Below are 26,119 nucleotides of genomic sequence, written 5' to 3'. Positions count from 1 at the left end.
AATAGAGGACTGCTGTGTTTAGAGATCCAATCTGTCCTACGCATTTGTGCCAGCCAGATGCAAATCTGACATGTTGTTAAAAAGGTTTGGCAAGCAAAGCCCCTGCGAAATTTTGAATGTAAAGTTTGTTTTTGGGGGGGGGGGGGAGAGAAAATATGTCATTTCGACTCGTGGTTTAATCCAACGTAAGAGGGTGTAGACCAATCGGAGCCCTACGCTCCACCCTACCTGTCTCCTTCCTCCCCTTTTCCACCCGCGCGGTCAGAAGGGAGCACGAGCCGCTGCCGTCCACATCTGGAGACGCTTTCTCTCCTCAACTAACTTAAGTTAACTTCCAATAAGCTCTGCACAGGAATAGGACTCGTTTGTGAAGTAGCTTTTTTTTGTGCTTCAAGGTATATTTGGCTACCCTTAATAGTAAGTAGTGATTCTTAAATCTAATCTGGCCGTATTCCGGACTCCCTGCGTTAGCTTCAGCAGTATGAATAAACAGTGAGTGTGACTCGGAGGGTTCATAGCCTACGTTGTGTAGCGAAGTGTAAACTTTGTTGTTGTCCTGCCAAAAGCTGTTTAATACGCTAACTTCACGATGCTCTGAGATACCACAAAGCGAGCCGTGGGCAAAGTAAATGTCTTGAGTTGACCAGGACGAACTGAGAGTGCCATAGTCCCAACGTTTCTGATTCATTCAGGTTTCTACTAGAACAACGTGTTATGTGTTCTCCACATTTCCACTTCTTATTTGTTACTATCTGCAGCATATGAGACTCTGTTCAACAACTTGCTGCTAAATAGTCCATCCCATCGCTGATGAGGACATGAACCGTATGGACTCCTGTCTCCGATCCGTGATGGAGTGATGGCGTTTTATTTCCCAGCAGCATTGACACAACATTTGGACAAAAAAAAGTCATTTCGGAGCTAAAGGCTGGGATATGGCACACAACGAGGCTCCATACTGAAGTGTTTAAGTTAGACCGAGGGGAAATTTAAAAGCCCTAAAAATACAGCGCTGTTTTTTCCCCCTACAAAGAATCATTTGAACTTCCCACCGCAGACCGAGAGCGACATAAATAGTTCTGACATGTGGATGTAATTTCAGAAGAAGAAAAAAAGAGACAGATGCAGAGAAATAGAGTGAGCACAATCTGAGGGTATAGATTAGAGGGGGGAAATTTGAGGGCCAAAGTAGAGATTATAGAGTTATGATTTCACAAGCCACTATCGGCATCAAGAGGCCAGATGCAGGGGACATGCCTCGTGCCAGTCTGAAGATAGTTAAGTAGATTCATTCGTTTTGATCTCGCCACCATCGCCGTTTGTTTTGAGCCCTGAATCGACTGTTGGAGTTCACAGTAGAGCCTCAAGTCAGGCATGGGATCCAATCTCCTGCTCCACAATTTGGACTTTCTGCTCATCTCACTACTCGGCAGTATGTGTCTGGTAAGTAATGTCCTTGCATATTGATAAAAAAAATGTTGGTGAAAGGGTGGAAAATGCAATTATTTGCTTAATGCTGGGCATTATTGTCAATATGTTATTATCATGCATTATTGATTGTGTACATGGAGTCACAAGGTTTATTATGTACAATGTTCAAGTCCTGTGTGTATTGCTGCCAACACACGAATACTATGAAGAAGATCTGTTATATTGCCAAATATTGATATCGCATTCAGGCTCCCCACAGCTATAGTCTATGCATGGTCCCAGTTTGCTTACACTCTGACCCTGTGGTCTTCTAGATTGATTCACACAGCATCATCAATGAAACTTAAGGTACTACTATACTGTTACTGTCCCCCTCTTGTTCCCTGGAGAGAGTGCATTACTATACATAACCCAAACAATTAGCCGGATGATGTGTGTAAATGCATGCTTTCCCATGAAACACACTCAAACACACACTCACTCACACACACACACACACACACACACACACACACACACACACACACACACACACACACACACACACACACACACACACACACACACACACACACACACACACACACACACTGCAGCCTCATCATTCAAAGTGAACAAAACGTGAACATGTTGGATCTTCCGAGCCCCACCTCCTTCTCACCTTTATTAATATTTTATCCACGCCGTGTGTCACATTGGTAGCATCATCCACAAGGCTGCTCCTGCTCTGCACACACTATCGTTTTCGAGCAGCCAGAAAGAGCGAGAGCAGCGCCCCAATGGTTGTGTGTGTTTTGGATCAGGCTCTCTGCATTCAACAGGCAGTGCTCCCAAGCTCTGAGGCACAGAGCCGTTTCCCCATGATGTGGTCCATCAGTGTGCCGCAATGGACCTCTAGGCTCATAGGCACATTGGTTTGGATGGCAGAGGAAAACAATTATGGCCCTAGCTGTGTATTTATAGCCGATTCAACATTCACATGTTGAAGGCTGTGTTTGTTCATACGCTTGATCTGTTTTTAGTAGTTCAGTGTTTGGTTTGTTTAGTTGAGCAGTCCCCAACACCCATACACAATGCCGACAAAGGACATCACTGTACATGGCCCGACCATACGAGAAACTTTTGCATCGCTACTTCAAGTATTCAAGTCAAAGTCTCACGCAAGATTGGTGTTTGCTATGAATATAAATACATGTGTTTATGTGTTTGTTTTTTTAGTGGGTAATTCTCGGGGTTGACTGATAGCCGGCATTGTGATATCTATCACTATTGTTTCACAAATAAGCAATTCCCAGACAAATTCCCTGGAGCTGTTTTTGGTATTCTTGACTAAACAAAGTCCCGCTCTCTATTATTATGGCATTTATTTAATGGAATATGGCTGCTCAGGAAAGTTGGTTAGCATATCCTATAATTTGTACATTCTTGGACTTGTGATTCGTGCACCATGTTTACCGTGTGTGTGTGTGTGTGTGTGTGTGTGTGTGTGTGTGTGTGTGTGTGTGTGTGTGTGTGTGTGTGTGTGTGTGTGTGTGTGTGTGTGTGTGTGTGTTTGCACTCTCACTAGGTAAGGTCAATAAATAGTGGTATCTGTACTTCTAGATCAAGAGTGTGAGGAGCTAGGGTTGTACGGACCGGGATGCTGTATTCATTCTTGATTCTTCACACGTTGTTGCTGCTACTCCCACTTTTTTCTTCTTCATCTTGCTCTAAGACTTTGTCTTCTCTCATCAGCAGCATCATCATCATCATCATAATCATCATCATCATCATCATCTTCTTAATCATCACCCTCCTCTTAACGATATGAGTGGTGATAGTATTTGTAGTATGTGTTTATTTTGTTATACATTTTTACTCTTCATACGAGAACCAGCATAGGAATATTCAATGAGTGTTGACAGAATCAGGCAGAATGTTTTATAAAAAAACAACTGTTCTATGGGTTAAGGTTTTATTGACTTGGACCTTGGACAAACCAAGTTAACTGTCTTCCAAAGCTGGAAAATTATAGGGCAAGCCATTTTCTTCAAGTTTATTTTTTTAATGGAAATAACACAAAATTGCAGCGTGTGACCCCACTTCCCCTGGCCCAGCTGCATTTCAACATCTCAGTCCGATCTCCACCCATCATTAACATGTGGATATGGTTATGCTTGTGTGACACTATTAAATTAATGATGAATAATAAATCCATAACAGCTTATTCACATTAACAATTTGAATGACATTGTATTTAAATGTAGGCCGTATGCCCTTAACCATCAGTGTCCACAAGCATCTTACACTAATGCTAACCCTCATGTATGAATACAAGAGGATAAGTCATTGGTGATTTGCTCTATATATATATATATATATATATATATATATATATACACGTGTCGCGCACGTCTTATATGCCATGATCACTCAACCACATATATATCGACTGCTCTGGAAAGTTAGAATTCCCATAAACAAAACATGATTGCGTTTTGCATAACTCTTATTTATCCCCTTGATTTCCTCATAAATTTAGCAGCCCTTGAGAATGTTAGCTGTGACTTGCATGACTGGTACACTTGCTTGTGCTCCTTCCTATATTCCACTGGTTCCTTATCTGCCGTATACCAAACACAGAGGAAACCGTTGCTTATTGCTTTCCCATTTGAGTAATGTAAGCCATCCCAGGGGTGATGCTTTGTGGTCTAGGCCAGTGGGGTCTCACCTCTAATGACAATTTTAATGAAGACCTTTCGGTACCCCTTTATGCTTGTGTGACACGATTAATGAATAATAAATCCATAACAGCTTATTCACTTCTATATTTTTTGAATGACATTGTATTTAAATGTTGGCCGTATGCCCTCAACCATCAAGAATAACATCCCTTGTACCACCTGCAGTACCGTAGCGTACTGGTCCAGGTGTTTTGTTACTGGAGCTAGTTTGTTATTTGGAATTGCATTACCTTTTCATAGTGATTCCATAAATACTCTGCCATTTATTTTATGTACGTCGATAAAGAATGGATGGATGTGCAGTGGGTTGTATTGATTGTGGCTTGCATTAATTGTATGGTCCCTTGGTTTTAAGAGTAATCGATCAAATTAACTTGTGGCAAACACTGTGTGTGACCAATACTAGTATGTTTCTCTTATGTGTGCCCCTAATTATAAGGTTTCAGGGTTTTTCCTTAATAGCATTTTCACATTCAGCAAGGTTTCACAGACACTGGATGTTTTGCTTTGACGTAGATATTTTGTCAATCATACACAACATGCGGGCAGATCTACTTTTTGTGGGCATGGTATTTGTCTCCTGTAATTATAATGATGCCAATAAATGCTTGCGTTATCATTCCAAGATAATTACGACAGTGTAATAGCAGTGTACTCTCAGACCTAACTCGAATGTGGGTTCATCATGTATGGTTGCATTGATGGCAGTTGTTTGCACGGACAAAATTCAGTTCATGCTGGGTTCAAAGAATATATTTTATAGTATATAGTAATGTAATTTTTGACTTACAATAAGTCCCTTTAACCATGAAGATTAAACCCAGAGATTGCAAGAATAATGCAAGCACATTCAATTGATATAATAAGCAAACTGCATCAAGTGCTACGTTTTAAAAATGAGAGTTTTATTATTATATTTATTTTGATATTTATATTTATTATATTATATTTTCTTTTTTCATTGGCCAAGATCAATTCTGAACAGATGAGTTCTCAGACTGTTACAGCAGACGTGTAGGGTATCTGAAGCCCTGTTGTCAGGGACAGCTCATTCCACCATTGGGGAGCAAGAACAGCAAACTATTGCGATTCTGCAACAGGGTTGCAGATTTACTACTGCTCACAAAATCCATCCATCCTTACAATCCATCACACAGTTCAAAAAAGCATATAAATTGTTACTCCTCAACACATACACTTGCAAACACTGACTTATATGTGCTATGTCCCTGTTATGTGTTGTATGTATATGTGACGTGCGATGTGCCTTGTCCCTGTATGTTATATGTGCTGCAGAACAGGAACCTGCTGGAAATCAGCTATTTTACTGAGACAGGCCCGTTTTATATTGTAACTTTGTTATATCTAATACTTTCCTGTATAATAAATAAAAAGAAAGAAGAAAGAAAAATAGCAAATGTATTGCTTTGCTTAGGTACGGAAGAGACCCTTTACTTATAATTATTAAATGTTAAGTGACGCTCTGCTATGGAGAGAGATACCTACAGTTATAATTCTGAATGAGGATGAGAAAGAGGTGTAGAGTGGACTGCTATTTAGCCAGCACCCAGGGCTCAGGGAACTCCCAGCACTAATCTCCAAAACACAGGATCAAAATGATTCAGTGTCGTTGTCCCAAAGCCACCTTTACCTTTGATTAAAACAATCTATCCTTAAGTCCGCCGTCTACGCCCTTCCTAAAGCAGCTTTTCAAGTGATGCAGAGAATTACCTGTCAAATCTGCCTCAGGTCTCTATACGTGATGGTATGTTTTAAAATGAGAATGGTTTCATGCTTTAAGACAATAATAGGAGTCTATTGCACCGCACAGGAAGATGTTTTTGCCGTTCACCAGACAGACAATACTAGTACGGCAATGCTATTAAAGCTATAGTAAATTGGTTGGATGAAGTTGATTTCCTAGTCAGATAGATGTACAGGTCAGGGCTGAGGACTGAATAACGAGCAGCCAGTGAGGGACTGCTGTGTGAGTGTGGCATTCCCACAGTACTGAATCTAAAGCACTGTCGTTGTCCAGTCACTCTCCAGTGACATCACCAACCCATGGAGATGTAGGAGAGACATAAATGGCTGTGCGGGCCTGGGGATGTGAAGCTCTCACACTCACCTCCTCACGTGATAATGAGATAATTAAGTTTACCCCCAGGATATGATGAACACATTTCTTCTCGTGCGTCGCTGGTTGACAGTATCAAACAGTATCCTGAACGACTCACTGCGTTTCTCCTATTGTGGCTCCGGCCGGGTGATTGAAGTTCTCCTTGTTTAGTGAAAACATTGGCAGGCTCAGCACACTATCAACCCTGTTTGGGACAGGCAAATCGAAGAGTAACACAAGAGCAGGCCAGGGAATAAGACGAGATAGCCAACGCTAATCCATAATTCATGCCCGTGTGTGTGATAAGAAAAAGCTATGTTATAAATACTCCAAATGCGCCTTTTTGAGAGTCGCACTGGGCACATTAACATCAGAGCACTGACCTGTGTCAACGCCAGGCCATTTGAGGAGACCAGGATTAACTGTGGTCCGTCCTACATTACATGACACGGGTGATCCTGAATGAAAAAATATAAACCCATTTCATCCTCTTTTATCCTCTAATGCATTTAGTTTGAAAGGCTGCCAATTAATTAACCGCTGATTGCTAATAAGCATAATTGTTTACCATGGTTACAGGATCAAAACACAACTGAAATGTTGTTCAAAGGAATTCCCCTCCCGTTGACCCATGCCGAAGTAATCTCAGCCAAGGGACTAACTTTTGTTAGTTCTGTTTGTTGTTTTTCTCTGTGCTCTGTGCTCTGTACAGTTTTGTACTGTAAGATTTGAAGCATCATTTGAATCCCCTTTAGCTGTATTCATTCACTCACTCTGTGGTATTGTTTGGTCGTGTTGGAGTATTAAGGGAACACTTCAGGGCTTCTTATGGCTTACTAGTGGTTTTGACAGTTGTCTATAGGAATCAACATCCATTCTGTCAGCCATTTAAGGACACCAAAATGCATTGTGGAGTATTGAAGAACAAGTCTTGCATGACAGTTCTCAGTTCTTGTCACCCACTGATGAATGGAAATAGAAAGGAGGGTTCGCAGCATGAGAATTCATGAGGGAGTATTCCATCAAGCCTACATGAATGGACATGGGATCCACCCAATTTAATATGCCATGCTTTCCATGTGGTTGGCAGAGTTACAACAAACCATGACTGTAAATAAATGACCATACCCCATGCTTTGAACTTTAAAAAAGCATGGGGTACGGTCACTTTCCTGTATAAAGCCCCATACCGGCTGTCATCATTGGTTGCTTGACCTTATTTTGTGATAAACATCCTACAACACTACATTGCCCTTTACTTTTTATTTTATTAAGCACTGGCACACGCTTTGGTAATTTTACATTTATTTGAGTTGAGTGGATTTTTTATTAATTTAGACAAATATTTATGTCTAATTTTTGTAAAGAAAATATTTATTTAAAGTTTTTTGTCTTTATCTTTTTCTTTCTTCCTGTTATATAACACAATCTGCTGCGTTTAGTGGCAGTGCTGGGCCCTGAGATGGCTCTTGAGCAAGTCCGGTAGCTTGTATATGTTGACAGCAGAGTGTTGGGTTTCATTGCCATGCTAAGGCTAGACCATGGCTGTGTTTGACTCAGGAAAAGGCTTGTTTTCTTGACTTCCCATGACCTCCTCCATTTTTTCCCTTTTCCACTTGAAGAATGCTAGAGTGTGAGTAACTCAATGCCACTTTAACACCTCACTGAAGACATTAGCCCATGGACGCCAAATGTCTGAATGATATCATTGTCTCTGCTGTTGAAAACCCTCCTTAGCTTGCTGTGCATCTTCTGCTGAAGCAAAAGCTAATGAACATACAGACGGGGAAAAAAGAAAACATACATGTTTGAAGAGGATGGGATCAAATGGAAAAATAATAAAAAGGATATCATTTACCATAACGTAATTACCTTTTTAATTGTGAATATATTGCTCATTTGGACATTACTCACTCAAGAATAATCTACTTTGCCTGCTCATTTGTACCTATTAATAATAATACTTTTTGGCAGCAGGCTTCTTCAGAACATAAACTTTGACAGAATGTGTTCTGTCATAATAATAATGGGCCAAGACTGCAATATTTATTTTACTGGTTTTACTACGTTAAAGCAGAACTCCGTCCCCGATACAACCACAAATGTGGGGCCATTGCTGTTCTTGTTGACTCGCATTAGAAATGAAAAGAGTGATATTTTAAGTTACGAGGCAAACACTTCAGACCAAGATCCACAAATGAGCTATGTGTATCTTCTATTTGTAATAACTTATCTTTTTCAGATCTGGAATTGAAGAAAGCCTACGTTTGACAGAAGCACTATAACAATTAAGACAATGGAAGGACGCTGGGATTATTTTGATTGCCCTGACTATGGTCTTGTCCTGCTCAATCCATCCTTTTTTCACCACTTACCAGCTGAATGAACGCGTTGGCACTGCATTCCTTGTGGGCAAAATTCCTGGAATCCCATATTACCTCAATAGCGTTGACGTGTAAAAATTCTCAGCCAGGGAGCTTGCTTTGCCCATTGACAGAAGCCACTCCTGCCCCCGCCCCTCTCCACTGTTGCAGAAGGGTTTGAGGTTTATACACAGGACAAACTGAAGGTCTGCATTTCTTTGCCTTATCTGACAATGCAGTAAATTGAAAGTATCTTTATCTTTATGTCTTTATGGATAGAAAAGAGAAAATGAAGGCTCTCTATAGCTGAGATCAGCCTCGCAGCTCCACATATCCGGACAGGCGTTTAGGTGATTTAAGGGATGCAGGTCCATTTTTTCAGTGGAGATCTCGCTGGCTCGCTGGGGTTATGGCTGAGACGGGAGTGCACTTTAAAAAGGTTCCTCTATGAGCTTCATTGCAAACCTCTGGGGCTTTAGTGGTTTGTACGTGTTCAGTTCACAGCTTTCCGATTTTCCAGCAAAGAGTATGAATTCCTCTCAGTGCAGATCAGGCCGGATCGAAGCCAATGCAAATTGAGATAACAAGGTTGACTTCCTTAGCTGGATGCTATTCATCAGCAGAGCACTGAAACGCTATGGGTGGCTGCAAGGTTGTTGATTTATTAACACTTCATTGTGGGGCTTGGCGATTTGTATATGTATTTTGTATATTTGTATATATTTTTAAATAATAATTGTCTCAAATGATTTAGACCCTGATTCCTTGGACCAAAGTATATGATCCATTGTTTGCAAAATCATAATGAACCCATTTTATTTTACTGTGTAAATGGTGACCATATCTTTTTTGATTTAATATGTCACCACATCTGTTATCACTTCTACTTCCATACAGCTGAAGTAATCCTGAAACTTTTTTAGGAATGAGTGTCGGTTTTGAGGGTTGAGCTTCTCACTATAATGCCACAGTGTGTGGCGCATTTCATATGCAACGTCACTCAGTATAACACTCATTCCCAACGACGGTACTAAAAAGTATCACAAAGTTGCCTTGGGTCATAACGCCAACCCTTCCCAGAACTTCCCAGGACTCTCCCGCCAATAAAATTTTTGCATTGGGTGGAGAGTTTGTTCCAGCTGAAACAGCGGGTTGACTTGCTCTTTAAGGCAAAATAAATCTGCGAAGTATAGAACTCTTTCTAACTCTCAATTTTGTGGTTCAGCAATTTCGAAGCCATTTCAAATCCCTTTCAAGCCCTACTTCAAAGGATCAATACAAAATAAGGCTTTCGGCAAGGCTAAAAAAAAGAGATGTTAAGAAAAAAACAGCTTGAAGTTTGTTTAGCACCATGCACCCTATACCAAGTACACAAGGGAAATTACTTTTGATGAACAGTACTTAGTTAATAATAAAACAGTCGGGGGGTTTCAGGATGAAAGCATGGCTTTAGTTTTCAGGTTTTGGGTATTTAATTGTTCAAGTTGCACATTAATAGAACACTGCAAAAAGGGATAAACGTCATAGTGATACATTTTTCTCATTAACTGGAAATCTCTGTCATTAAATCAACATCCTTTGACAGATTGAGATACATATTTCTGTCATTATAATGACATCTTTCCAGCCACAGCTCTGTCAGTTAGGGTGTACAGACAAGACCTATTTTATACAGTCGATGGCCCAACACATATTTTGGGGGAAGTGGACTAAACACTGTACTTTACAGCGCTTTGTCTTACAAAGAACCCGTTTCCATTGTTTGTTGCAAGGCTAACACATACCACTATGCGGGCAGCAGACCGTGATTTAGGCTTCAACATGAGCACACTGCAAAGAAAGTGCAGTATATTTATTTAGAAAAAAATATTCAACAACAAGCACACAATCAAGTAATAGCATTACCCGTCACTGATTCTGCAGAGCTACCTGCACTGAAATACCGTGTCTCACGATTTATGAATGAAATGCTGATTAATTAAGAAAAAACCCTAACATTGAACTGCCATTGGAAAACCATAAAGAGTCTTCCAAGTAATCATCATATTCAAAAAGTATTTTTCAAAAACATATGTAATAGGTAATAGCTCTCACGTTATGCAGAGAAGCCAAAATAAGTGTCATGTGCTTTTGTCATCTTATTTTCTCCTTTTAGTTGCAAGCTTGGCAGCTGAAATATAACAATGGAGAAAATTTTTCATTTTTTCTTAACGCCAGAAATAAAGACTGCAATAATCTTGTAAAGAGATACAAGAACATATAATAGTTCTAACAGTTAATGCATAAACGTCTGTAAATGCTTTCAGACTACACGGCATCGAAAAAACAACAATAATGACAAAATAGAATAACACATATTGCAGGTACTTGCTGGAATTTATATGTGTGCTTCAGCAAATCCTTCCCAATCTTGTTTTTAAGTTAGGGTAAAGTTTAAACCTGGATATATACAAGAAGAAAATCCCTTCCAGGCGAGGTTTTCATTGTGGCCAGTCTACCATCTAAAGCAACAGGCTCAGCCATGGACTGCAGAAAGATCTGCGTAATGGGATAGATATGCCACTACACCAAGTAAGCAGTACAATAAATGTTTTATTATTTCAGGGGAGCAGCATGACGTGTAAAGATAAAGCGTGGTGTTCACAGGGCATCGAGGTGATTTTATTTGGCATTACGTTGCACTGAGATCCCTGGAGGCTAATGGTAGATCAAAAATAGCTGTCAAGAAGAGCCCTCAATAAGCTCTAAAGTACTGCACAAGGCCACTTTAGGATGTTATCGTCCACTGGGCTGGAGAGGCTGTTGCCCTCATACTAACAGAAATTGGCGCCAGTTTACACATTGAATGCCCCCAGAGATACGTTTCACGGTTATATCACACGTCATAATAATAATAATAGTCATTTTGGCTCATTTGCAAATGTCTTTCACTGGGTTTGTGTGATGTTTGTATTTCAGTTCGAGAAGTCTTACGAGTATTAAATATTAAGTATGTATACAACGACAATGTGTTTCTAATTTATATCAGTGTATTTTATCCTATTACATCCTATTACACAACAACACATGCTTTACCAGGGCATTTGCATTTTAGTTTGATCTTGCCATGCCAGGCTAACCTCTACTGAGTATACTTAAAGTGTCCTCGCCTCACCGAGCCCTAATTTACAATGGTCCTCTTCCCTCTAATTAATTAACCTCTAACACCTGGCAGGATTCAAGACCAGCTGGCTCATTAATAGCCAAATCAAGAGGGAGGATGTTTGCCGACAATGAGAGACACCTCAGATGATTAAATGATGCCTGATTATTCTCTGATTTAGAGATGTTCTATAGGAAAGCAGTAGCAATTAAGGGACTCAAACAAGCGGTGCCTCTGTCTCTGCAGGCCTCAGTGCCCTTGGTGGACAGTGGGGAAGGGAGCGTTTGGGTACATGCATGTGACCGTGTTTCACCGTACCTTATTAAGCTGCTCAACATACCTGAAGTGCTAAAATACCTCTAGAACTATGCTTGCTGTAGTTTCACCCTGTATTTCTTACTAAAAAACATTGAATAACTTTCATTGTACCGTAAAAAGTCAAGGTTATGAATTGATGACTATAGCCTAAATTTTGCTCAGGTTGCCACAGGAGAGACATGGAGGTCTTTGTGGCCTGGTGTTGCCTTTTGTTACTTTCTTGAATGAATAGGAAGTGCAAGAAACACGTGACTTACTGAGTTAATCCGAAACAGCTATTTGCAATGACAAGCATTTGTTGAGGCGTTGAACTGTTTTTAAGGTTGTAGCGCTGAGTTGCCCTTTAACGCTATTTGGCAATGGACAATGTCAAATGACCTATTTGACATATCCAAGTGTTGTTTATCATTTATACCTGCTCATAGTGCTGCTGCATTCACACTAAATGCTGTAACCTTTATGATAATACACCAGCACAGTTAAACTGCTAACAGAGGCAGTATCTTGGGAAGCCCACCCAGACGTGATGGAATAAACTCAGGGGTTTGGCTTATGGAAGTTTAATATGGTCAGGTGTGACCGCTGCTGGTGGGTAAGCCCTGGCTACAAGGAGGCTTAAGTAGCCAAGGATAACAACAGCTACAGGAGATAACCAGTTAATGTACAAACAGCATGTTAAAGCTGTACCTCATTCCTGGAAAACATTTATAAAAAGCTGCCAAACCTTCGGATAGGAACACACAACCATGGTTTGGTTCTGCATGGGCTCAGAAACCAATTAAATAACCACCTGCTGCCCTAAATATTGTAGTTTTTAGGGCAGCAGGTGGTTAGTAGACCTTAAATGTGGGAGGCATATTTTCCAGGAGGAGGTCACGGCGATCTGCAGAGATATGATGGGGGTGATGAAATTGTCACAGTATTAATACTTTAGACAGAAACAAGTCAGTCATAACATTACCCACCTCAAGAAGGTCCAATGCAATTGGGAATACAGAGGATCTGCAATTCTTGACTACAAATCAAAGGGCTGGTCTATGTGTTAAAAACTTCAACATCAACATGTTTAAATCATGTTTGTGTGGAGAACAGACTGAAGGCATTACATCAGGAAGTGGAGAGTTTGTGGTTGTCCACTGCTATTTAGAGGACCACTCTGTGCTACAATCTTATGTATCATCACTATGATATAATTCCACAAGCTGGTGTCTCCTAAAATAGATAGCTCTCACTGTCTGGAACATACATTTTTAATCCATAATCTAGATTATCTTGATGTATCCATTAAAAGACCACTCCCTTTGTCAAGGGTTAGTGGTCTATGCAATACACTTAAATGTAAACCAGTGTCATGCAAAATAGTCTGTTTATGAATATAAGCATTTGTGTTAGATCCATTAAGATGTTATACAATACATGTGTGTTACTGATACATCACGACAAACAATGGAAACGGGTGTTATGTTGTATAAACGACCACTAGTAGTTACTAAACGTTGGGTGTAAGATGAATCTGTTGTCCTTGCATTACTTTGGTAAATCATTTATATAACTTGGTGGTAGGAAAAGTGCTCAATCCTCAATTAGTGAGAGCAACAGTGTAACCGGTTGAGGCCCCTGCGATATACACACACTCGTTCTGATGGATCACACAATGTTTCCATCAAGAACAAAAGTGCTGTTCTTTACCCTTATGAACAGAGGGTATAATTAGGAACTGAATGCTGCTTTAAGTCAGAATGTGGTCTGCGAGTATTTCCAAAGGACAACCAAGTCTTGTGGTTTGTGGTTTTTATCGTCAAATGCAAATTGCACAGTTGAAAAGGAGTGGCACTGACTCATAGAGTTTATAATATCCAGGAACCTCATCCGCTAAAACATTCATGTGGTGCAATATGTCAAAAGTAACATATTCATGTTTTTTTTTCCAAATAGTGGACAGGCCATTAAAAACGAGATTCAGCAAAGTTATAATTTTCTAGATCCCCCTACTTTTAAAATAAAAACGCTGAGGAAAGTCTGAGAAGCCCATGGGATCCCAATTTTGATAACGTGCCAACGACAAGGAAGTCAATGTTGGTTTATGGTGCAAAGAATGGCAAATGACCAAAACAAGTACATAAAACAAACACACATCTGTACTCCCATAATAGAGGCGCTTACAGAGACCAGAGTCAATATTATCGGTATATTATTTATCATCCATGTGATGAGGTGTGATCTGGAAAGGAAAGTCTCACTTTATGTCGGCGTTTACCCGAGAATCGTAGATATGCACACAGCAGCAATGGATCAACTAACAAGAGGAGCTTTATATCCGATGATGCGTAAGTGATCGAGAAAATGAATGAGATGTATGGCTCCAATGAAAACACTAGCAAGGTCATGATCAGGCGTTTTAATGTGGATATACACATCATGTCAAAACACTAACTACGTCATAGAATTTGTGCGTCAAAAACACACACACACACACACAGTCTTCCCCCCTTTCCTTCTGGTGGAGGTAGTAATATAGTACTTTGAGACTTGCTTATCCCTTAATGACCCATGTTTTTCTAGTAAACTATTCCCTGAGGCGCAAAACGTTTAGATACATTGTATTGTGTATTAAGGAATTTCACCTAAATCCTATTGATATGCTAAATGGTTGTGGGGAAATCTGAGGCCATTTTCAACTTTCCTTCCCTCTCTTTTACTGCCATTATGCAACCTTAAACTCAGATTAAGTAACCACAGGCCCATTTTGCAAAATATTGGATTAAAGATTGAATGAGACGTTTGAAATTATTCGTACCCAGCATGGACATTCGGATTCAGCCTGTGAAATACAACAATGGGGTTGAATACTATTTGATTATTATTCTTCAACCAAATCGGCTATAGTTTGTTCAAAGTTTAGATAGCAAACTGAGCAAACAACTCATAGTTTGCTATCTCAATTTTGAACATTGCAATATTTAAAGCTGCACTAAGGTACTTTTATATTGCAGCTATTTACTCCAATAAAAAAATATCTGAAATAGAACGTTTCCATATAATAAAACTCGCCCATCATTGAGTCAAGATGACAGCCACTCTCATCGGATAATGATATAACTATAGCTGCAGCAACCATGCAAGCCACTAGAGGCTGCTAATGGAAAAGTGTACATAGTGCAGCTTTACTTTTTAATAACTTTTTTTCTACTTTGATTCTAACAACATGTTATGTAGTGCTCCTCTGATATCGATGATTAGTCCAATAAGCAACTATTTGGTTGTGGGGATGTGATATGAAACAAACTAGTCTCTAACAAGTATCTTAGTTGCAGTGCTATGGTTTCGCCTCTGTTCTCCTAAAACGGACAAGAGGCCATAAAAGAGAGGCCTTCCCTGAATTTGAGATGCATTGGCTTTGAGATGACTCGACCCTGTGGGTCCACTGAATTATAGGTTCTCTTGCCCGGGGCCTCAAGCAATTGTCTGTTCTGCGTATTTGGTCACTTTGACTGCGAGTGTAATGTTTTGTGGTTGTCTAGTCTTTCATACATGTCTCCTTTTTCCTCCGGTAATCGCTTAATTATTCATAACTATGGCAATCAAATGTGTAGCAACAAAGGAGTATATCAAATATCAGTGAAAAAACAATGAACATTATTTGTGAGTGGTACATGGTACATTTGAGCATGCTAAAGTAAAATGATGAGGCCTTGACTTTGTGTCTTCTCCACTTCGATACACGGCATTGTTTCAGAAAGTGATCTGGTCCACCACAAAAATCATGCTGTCTATAATTAGGACTGTTTGTAGGAAACGGTCCAAATTATGTCCCCCAACTCAGATTTGCCTTTTTATTTTTAAGCAGGCCACATTGCAGTTTATTTATTTAAGAATTTAAAATAGTGAGTGCATGTCATTTGACGATACGCACAGACATTTTGAATTCGATCACAATGTTTTTAAATGCACTGAATAGAAAATATTATATCTCTTTTTTGACTGCAGCCTACGCAGGGTGGGAAAGTAGGGGGCATGTAGAAGTGGCAAAAAGTGTGATATACATACAGTATAAATATAGGAGTGTGAAATAAAAAAGGATGTGAAAATGATTGTTACCGTAGCATTGGCTACCTCGTCATCAGAGAGAGGCGTATATACAGCGTCTGCTACTGTGGTCTCAGGGATGGGGGAAACACGAGTCATATCCGTTTTATTTCTTAAGTTAAGTTCTAACTTTATATTCCAAGGGGTTTATCGTTACCTTGACACAGCAGCCTAGATACAGTAAGCTCCATATTGGTCTTCATATATCCTTGAAGAGAGTTTCAGTTTAAGTCATTAACTGATAGACAAACAGAAACCTGTGGTTTTTTCAACTGCAGTTTGTATTCCACGGCCCAGTGATGAAAACACACATATTTATATGGTGTGTATTTTTCTAATTTACACACTGGCACACACTCAAAAGTATTAAACAAAAGGAATACTGTATTGAAAATGAAATGCTGTAAATAAGAATGTCTATGTTTCGCCCTGTGAGAGTTGTGTTTGCTCTGGTGGTTTGGCCACAAGCCAGGGCAGGAGGAATAGATTTCTGGAATAATCACTAGACACAGTTATTTACCATGATTTTCCTTATTAAAAATGGAAAATTATAATTTTTTTGGTATCTTTTTAAAATTCCCTGTTTGTTTCTGTTAGATGAGAAGAAAAAACAAACCTGTGTTTCTTTGACTAATTATCAGAGTGCTTATGCTTGGTGGACTTGGTACATGTGAGAAATGGCTGTATTTCCAACTTTCCAAATACATATTTACCTTTTCATCTCTTATTAGATCAGCATTTAAATGTTAGTGGACATGTTACTGTCTACCAGAAGAGAATACAGTCCTCACTAGTGGACTAGCAGAACAGAGTTATGAACATATTTGTTTAGAGTAAGTTTTTAACTGAATAAATCTGCCTACTAAAAATGGCAGTGCTCTGTTCTTCTAGGGAGGACTGTATTCTCTACTAGTAGACATTTAAGTGTTTATTTCATATTCCTAAAGGGGGGAACAAAATATTCAACCTATTTGTGCAATATATTTATGCAACATTCTACTTGGTTTGCACAAGACTGACGCACACACACAGTACATTCACAGTGAAATGTACTCTTTATACTTCTCTCTTTAACAACAGCCTGTCATCTGACACACGAATACTTGTCTAAAACGTGTGCTTCAGGTATAAAAAGCGTCCTGGGGAGGTCTCAGATGAATATCCTGTATTGGCATGGTTAGCACAGTAAACAGGTTGTATCTATCCCTGTTCCACTGTGGTCCGAGGTTGTTCCCTCTGTGGTTGTTTACAGTGTGAAGCCCAAAATGTCTCATTCTGTAACTCCATTCAGCTCTCAAAATGGACATCCTTATTTCAAGCCTGAATGTGAAAAAAAAATATTGATGGATCGAGATATTGTGGTTTTAAGCACACAAACCTCTACGAGAGCTTGGTATTTACGGTTTCAATTTGAAGTAAGAAAATATATCCTTGTGTTATCAACAATGTGTATTTTTATAAAAAGACAAACTGTAAAATTTGAACATTCAGAAACTTACGTATGGTCTCATTCCAAATCATATAGGAACATATATAGGCCTATATACATATATACTAGACTGCATATGAAATCTAGGCGGAATCTGTCTGGAAATTACTGTTAAGAACCGGTTAATCTGGGCCAGATGGCAGTGGCTAAAAAAAGTTGAATGTAAATCCAATAACAAGTTGAGCTTAACGCCTTTCCCTCATCGCCTGCATGTGCAATTTGATGATTCGAGTGTCTTATTAGCTAAATTAGCATCCTCAAATTAGGAAGACCCACAAGACGCTAATCAGTTTCTTTTAAGCATTAATTTCCACCAAGGGTTATGTTCCTGCTAATTAATTGGCACTGGTACCCGATTGATAAGGGGCAACAGCAAACAGTTTGTTTGTGATCATTGTTTTGTATAAAACAGTTTATGCACGTAGGTGAGCCTTAAGTCGCAAGGCCCAAGCAAACACATACTGTCTTCTGATTCCTTTATTTCCTATTTAGGGTTTTCATGGGAAAATTCTGGACATAAAACACTGTATGCTGACCAAATATTATTTTTGAATATCCCCACTTTTCCACCTTTTCCATTTATACCAGGATTTGGTATTTGATTATTTTCAACGGCTGTCCATTTGCATTTTAGGTAGATGGCAACTTACCGCAGAGATATATGACTAATAACTTGAGCGTGATACATTTTGAGTTCTACCTTGAACAAATTCTACGTTTAATCTAAATGTTTCTTTAGTATTCAAAGTGTCACTGGTTTATCATGGATACATCTATATTCAAGAAAGAGAGGGTTTTCTCTTTTCATGCAGTCGTTTTCTGTGTATGAGCAACTGCTCTAATGATATTCAAATGCTAAATGTATAGAGTTTCCCGGTACTGGGAGTTGTAAGTACGATATAATACTGATTTACTTCAGTAAAACATACATAATAAAAAACATGAGCCCAATACTACATCCAAATGATTTGCGAGCTGCCTGAGCTTTATTTTTTTTCACTTCCACACTTTGCTCACTATATTTATGTGCTCCAATACCCAGGATGACTGTTGTCATTTCCAATACACTCATACATGTCCCAAATGAAGGTGACCTCAGAGAAAACAGTAAGTTGGCCAAAGTCATCTATTAGATGGCAAAATGTTTCCTTCAATGGAAAACCACACCTGTGCTATTATTGCGCTCTCCAAAACGCAGAAGGAAAACACAAGGTGTCAGAGGAAAGTGTATGTATAATGTATTTTCTTGTGTTCAGACGTCACGTCAGATTAGTGGCTAAATCATACTGACTGCAGCAGATAGAATCACAGGAATACCAGCTGTGTCTACCAACACCAGGTGGAATGGATACTGTTGACCCAAGGACAGGAATATGGCACAACTTCTTTACCTCTTGCTTGATGGCTTGTTAATACAGGAACAAAAATAGGACGCAAAAAACATTGAAAGGTTCTATCCTAACTCTAACCTACTGGGCTAAATTAGCATTTGGAATGGAGAGTTACAGGTTATTTTGCAGTTCTTGTTTTACACCCACCTATCACTTTGGTGGCCCGTCGACACCATTCAGCGGGGTGGATTGACCCCTGCTCTCGAGCGGAGGCTGATAAAAAGTATCCTCTCCACCTCCGCTGCTAATCTATCAGGTTGTCAAGGGGCCACCATCTAGCCTCCTGCAAATTCACCGCCTCTGCCCTTTTACAAAACAACACTTGTTTTTCTCTTTTATTTGTGTTGGAGATAAGAAGAGCCCAGGAAGGAAGGAGGGAGGGGGGTTGGGAACCAGCTGGGCTTCAGACAATCACATGTGGAGAACAACGGCGGTCAACTAATGTGCAGATGCTCATTTGGGTCGGGGAGAGTGATGTGGTAACCTTTATGCTGGATCCCAGATGGGTTCGCATGCAGTACAGCGCAATATTCACACCGCATTAACGTATTGCTCATTGTTAATAGGTAGGAACAAAGGGCAATATGTTTGTTAAGTGAACAGGGGTTCTCGATGACATGATAGTATACGATTTCATGAGAGTTCCTCAAAGAGGTCACATAGATGAGGTCACACAGATGGGACCTCGATGGTAACTGCGGGGCTCCTCTACCGGTCCACTTGACTGTTCACCTGTACACCTACCTTTATGTCCTTCTTCTATGCAGGTGTATGCAGATGACGTGCTCACCAAAGATGAACAGATAGGCCTCTTGTTCAAAGCCAAGCGTATGTGCGAGGGAAACATCATTTCAAAGCAAATCTTTCCAGGTGAGTAAGGAAAAGCGACAACATTATGATCTTTATCTTTTTGCTTGCATGTTTGATGTAAAACCTTTTTTCACTGGAAAGATGTCAGCCAATGGTTGAATAAATGGTTGTTGGAGCATTGTCAGTATCGTAAGACAGGCACTGTCGTTTGTTGTGTGTAGTAAATGGCACCACTGAGAGTATATTACTGTTTAGTTAACAGAGTTCTATAAGATGGACAGGCGAATCGACCCAAATCAGGGGCAAGCTGTTATGTTTTAGACTGCACATCCGTGAGGTTCAACAAGTGATCCTGATCAGATCAACACAGGGGTCCATTTCCTTTTGTCTTAATTTTGGTTTTTTTAACAGAGTAAGAAAGGCGATATGTATTCTGGCTGTATCGGTTCACTTATGGGACTCTAAATGCATAATTTTGTGTTGACTCAAAGAAAAGTTGGTGGCAGTCATTTTACCATTCAGTTGCTCAGAAACTGAAATTTCAGATCCCATCTGCATACCAATCATTTCTCTACAGAAACTTGTGGTTCTGTAAAATTGAAGTCAGAGACTCGAACTACCCCCCTCCCCCTCCCTCTCTACAAACAAATCATAATAATCAAATAAATCACATAGAGTGTTATTCATTGCCACCATTAGTTATGCTGTCTCGTGCTGTATCTCACACAGTATTTCCATGTGTCGGGATGTTTAATGTAAAACATTAAACCAAACTAATACCATTGTGCCTTTAAAAGATGGCTTGTCTGCATGTGACAGGGAAAACAAGAAGCATGTTGTTTCTCACGCCACATTGATCCCAACAGCCAAGGACACTTACACAACACAGGGCACCGGCTACACATCAGGCCTTTATAAAATGAGAGGCTAGTTTCCCTCTCTGACAATCGTCATGTCTAATGCAGCCTGACACGTCACACAGCTACCCAGTACCTGCCAGCTCATTCCCAGCTCCCGGCTTGGGATTTAGAGGGTTTCTATGTGTTGGACGTAACCCACCCGTTCAATTCCCAAGTCACCCAGGCCAGTGTCCCTATTTATCCAGAATCCACGCTGTAGTTGGTTTTATTATTGCTAAACATTGGATTAGCATCTGTGCAGCATTGCTAGTATTTCCCAGCATTTCAGACGGGGTTTACACAGGTTTCTTTTTTCCTCAGTTGGCAAACATTTTCACACTTAATCCAACGACGCACTGAGTAGGAACTGTAATGCGCCCATAGGGGAATCATGTTAAGGGGAAAATTGCTCAAGCTTGTTGCGTAAAGAGCGTGTTTCAAGGGGTTGTGTGCTGCTGCGCTGGCCACAGTGCCTGACCCACATACCTGATGACGCCGGCGGAGCTGATGTGACCTAGCCTTTATCTGGTGGCGCTTTGATGACCCCATTTGGAAGATTGCACACGTCTTTCCAATCGCAGCCCCGTTAAAGAAGTGAACATGTGTAAATAAGCCATGCTAATGAGGGCATTTTGTCTGGGAAAAACTAACATCAACCAAACCATTGGTTGATTTAAAGGGTTCATTTGGAGCCGTTTTCATTTTTTGTAGCCAATGATGTTGTTTTTTTGTGTGCCCTCAAAGCCACATTTCAAAAAAGGTTTTCTCCGTCTTTCAGGATGAGAAGGTCATCGTGTGCATTGCCTGTGCTGTATATTTCAATCATGTTCAAATCCTTACCAGCCTTAGTGTTAACATGCACCAGCACACGTAGAACCGTGGCACAGCCCTGAAGGCTACTAGTAGTCTCAGCCTGTAAACACCAAGCAATCACACGATCAATCAGCCAATCAACCAACTCATTAGTCTGGCTGAGCGGAAATGGACAGCGTCTATAGCGCTTGCGTTGGATTCCATCGCTACTCCTCCCCTTCCTGTTGCTGGCTTTCCCGTATTGTGCTCCCCCTCAAACTCGGAAACTACGCAGTATGGCGAGTTTTGAAGAGGACTTTGACGGCGCTGTAAAGCTAGCATGTTTGGCTCTTTCCGTCGAAAATTGCAAAGATTTGCTTTCAGCATTTGCTGAGGAAGAAAGATGTTCTTGCACTATTTCGGATGGACACCGCTGCTGCTTCCCGGGGTTAGCCCCGCCCTAGACGATTGTGATTGGTTTAAAGAAATAAAAACAGGCCAGCCCAGTTTCCCCCCGGATAGACGGCTCTAAATAGCCTGGTTCCAGACCATTCTACTTGCTGTTGTTTGGTCTGGCTTTGCGAGACTACCAACTCATTGATATTGACTTATATCATGCCTTATAGGTAATTGCAACTAGTCACTAGTCAATCAAAGAGGAACAACTAATTATTCATTATTATTATATTATTCAATTCAATAAGATAGTTTATTCGTTGTAGCGTTCCTTTATTTAGACAGACAAACACAGCCAAGGAAAGGAAAGGTGCAAACTGCCAAAACCCCCTTTGAGTATTGGCTGAGTGCCACAGTTAGCGCTCAACTCTTTTAAGTCTTAGGCTTTATTATTCTTTCTTTCTTTCTTTCTTTCTTTCTTTCTTTCTTTCTTTCTTTCTTTCTTTCTTTCTTTCTTTCTTTCTTTCTTTCTTATCTACAAACTTGTGGTCCTTACTACTTCCACAGTTTTTAAATTTCCAATTTTTAAATGTTATTCTTTGCTTGTTTCAAGCAATTCAGACTTTGCAACTCAAGTCAATTTCCAATCACTAAACCTGGTTCAAACATTTAACAAATCATCACATTATTGATAATTATCCAAACTATTATCCAACTGTTTTAGTATTTTCATTTGGTCTCATTGACTTCCATTGAACCCTTCTTAGAGAGTGATGACGTCACCCAGCTCTAGACCAGGCTGGCTATAACCACAGCTAAACATTTTGGACGTCTTTGAACCTTGAATATTTAACCCAGAAACACAATGTTAAGCTTAAACTGTGACGGTAGTTCTTTTTTCACTGACATTATATGATTAATCGATTGGACATTCACTTATCGAGCATGGGGCGTTTATGTGTGGCGAGGCGACTCCTGCTTATTTCACAATGGGTCCAATCGGAGCCTCACGCCCATTGGCGTCTCGTCCTTTATAATATCTTTAACGTTTTTCTGCTTCTACTGAGCATGACCATGTCCAACTTATAGAATCAGAATTATAGCTTTTGAGAACGAGTCTATAGTTTGAGACTCGGTTCTTCATAAATGGCTTGTTGTCTGCTTTTGTCAGAATGTATAATTTTCCCTATCATCTCTACAAACGAATTTTCTGAAAGCATAATTAAGTAAAAGCCTTATCATTCTTTTACATAAACGCGACGAACTAGATGTGAAAGAATGACGTCAATAACCCACCACACTTTTCTAAGTGTTCTAACAACCACAAATGATATCTTACCTGTGTTGTTATCAAGTCGTATCTTTACAAATATTTCCACCATTAACAAATATTCCAGCGTCGGTGGGTAATTTATGGTTGACTCAACCATAATTAAATAAAGTGATGCCAAATACACACACACACACACACACACACACACACACACACACACACACACACACACACACACACACACACACACACACACACACACACACACACACCAAACACGCTTTCCCAACTATTTGACTTTTCTAAAATAGTTTGTATGTTTAGATTATCATGCTTACTCCGTTCAGACTATAAACTTTTGAACTTTAAATATTCACTTGGGTTCAGCTATTCGACCTTTCTGTAAGTCTTAAACTGTGTTGCTCTATATTTTCAACCCCACTTGACGCTACAGCACTGATTGCATTTTTCACAGGAAATGCATTTTCTAGTTTTAAATGTGTTAAACGTTACTGTTAAATATTGATTAATTGAAAAATATTAATTGTAAAATATTTGTGGCATATATTTGGTAAGTATCTGTGTTGTTTGTGCTATGGAATGGAATGGGATAGAATATTAAACTTGGTAAGATCCGATAATGAGTTGATATGTTTTGATGATAGACTCTTGCAGTGCATGGGCAGATAGGGAGCCAGGTAGCCAGGGAGGTAGACGGACAGGAAGGTCATCCAATTATTTCATTTGGGCATGTAATTAAATGATTACATGCCTATGACGGCCACGAAACCGGATATTTTTCCTTATTCAAGGCAAGTCAGGATGAGAATTACAACAAATATGACAAGAAGTACTTCTACGATATATTGCCTACCCTAGCTTTAAGTTTTGATGTCAAGAGACTGTAATAAGACAGGATTCTCTTCAAAAGAACATGGATAGTTTTTATATTTTTACTTTTGTTGGTTTGGGCCTAAAATGGCTTGGTTTTTATTTGAGATTTGTTTAATTTTAGCCTATTGTGGTGAAAGCGGGATTCTGTGGTGCTGAGTCAATCTCAGAGAATAGTAAGGGCCATTCATTTTTGAGGACTTTTTCACTCTATATCTGTCCTCCTTTTGTCTTGTCTGGCCCCCATAGTGATTTCACACAACCACGTAGACCGATGGCTCACTGCACTATTATTAGACATGCCAACTGTTTTGTACTGTATGGTATAGGATTACCTTTTGGAAATAAATGGGATTGATATTGCTATTGCTATTCCAGATACTCTAAAGGGGTCAGTCCGCTCACCACATTCAACGCTCAGAACGTTTAATTACGCTGAATGCCGCTCCGCAGTGAAGCCCGCTCTTATTTGCTTTTTCTTCCTCATTTGTGCTTTAAATACATGCGGGGCTACGTTACAGGGCCTGGACAAGGTCTTCATTCAGGGAAACACTGAGGTTTTCCCCTGGAGAGGACAGTGGAGGGATGTGGGTTCGAGGCCCCAGACTTCGCAGTGTGAAAATAGCCCGGCCTTCAGGCTTGCGGTCGTGCCGTAGAACAACACCGGCCATCATTATGAGTCTGTTCACTGTGGATTAGTACTCTGTTTGTATACATCTTGACATCTGCAGGACAGAATTAGTCAAGCGGAGGGGAAAATAAAACCCTATGCAAATGTTTTTACGGCACAAAAATCAGTGATGCCCAAGTCCCCCAACAATCACGAGCAACATTTCCATCTTAGCTGTGCAGCGTACTGTAGATCCTATGCATTGTTAAATTTAGGCCTGCTGGTAGGTGGTCCCGCGGTCATGAAAATCTATGGCAGAAGATTGCAGGGCTTTTCCTTTTTTTGACTCCCAGGACCTGTGGTCAGTGTGATTTCAGAAGTAGACACTGTTATTCTCCCGCCAGAGCGCTCTACAAATTACTCAACCCCATGCCGCTACTCTTTAATTATGTGCTCAGAGTGACAGGCCATCTTGAAGGCATATAAAAAAGGCCTTTCGTCATCGCTCCAGAAGGTCCTTTGTAACTTTGATTACAGGAATAGGGAAAATAATGGATCTACAGCATAGAGGGCATAGGTTTAGCTGCTTATTAGTGGTCAGAAGAGGGGTACATGTTTTCAATAGAAGAGAGAATCAATGCCAAACCAAAGAATGGCTTCTTCCAGAAGTGCCTGGGCCTCAGCCCTGTCCTATCAGAAGGCTTGAGGTTCATAGCCCTCTGGAGATCAATGGGTGACGTAGGGCACCAGCTCTTTACTTGTATCCTTGAATGCCCTGTGGTGTACAACTTTAACCATAATTATTAGTTTGCGCTGGCTTTGACGATTTTGTCACATTTTATTTTGAAAAGTGACAAATGTATCACCAGAGTTTTGGAGAGGAAAGTCTGAAAAGAAAATAAAGTCTAAACGTTAATGTGATAGTGCTTTTTACGTCAGAAGAAAGTCATGATTGTGAATGTTGACTGCGTTTATTTTTCATCTCATCAATTCAGGTTTCCATAAATAAAGGAATCATTTTGGGGAAACAAGGATGCAGAGTCTATTTGAGCAAGTAGTGCCTTTGTTTTCCGTTTGTCTTTCGTGACAGCAGTTCCTGTTCAAAGTGGCTCCCCAAACCTCAACAGGGAATCCTTCAAATGAAATCCATATTGAAACCAATTGACCTTTACCACCAATGTACCATAGTACATTGTCCAGGCGTACATGTCTGAAAACATGTTAGCTGGTTTGAGCCCTCTGCAGCCATAGTGAACAAAACGTTAACGACCACTTAGAGCTTAATGGGCAAATTGTTTTGACACCCGGGAGTGCTGATGCTAGGGAATCCATTGTATTTTATCCCACACTAATTATACGGTGTGAAAGTGTAGGCTGTAGGCTCTT

The 26,119-nt window shown here is 40.0% G+C and overlaps 1 protein-coding gene across 1 annotated transcript in view; it reads left to right on the top strand.

Annotated features, from left to right (window-relative positions):
- The first annotated feature begins 268 nt into the window (after window positions 1-268).
- pth1r (parathyroid hormone 1 receptor) overlaps window positions 269-26,119 on the top strand; it is a 36,505-nt gene continuing 10,654 nt past the window's right edge. The window contains exons 1-2 of the mRNA XM_030364450.1: window positions 269-1,443; window positions 19,830-19,932. Coding sequence (XP_030220310.1) covers window positions 1,375-1,443; window positions 19,830-19,932 — 172 coding nt within the window. The 5' untranslated portion in view covers window positions 269-1,374. The remainder of the gene's footprint in view (window positions 1,444-19,829; window positions 19,933-26,119) is intronic.

This window comes from Gadus morhua, chromosome 8 (genome assembly GCF_902167405.1).
Source record: "Gadus morhua chromosome 8, gadMor3.0, whole genome shotgun sequence".
Taxonomy (NCBI): Eukaryota; Metazoa; Chordata; class Actinopteri; order Gadiformes; family Gadidae; genus Gadus; species Gadus morhua.
This window is presented reverse-complemented; position numbering and strand designations above follow the sequence as displayed.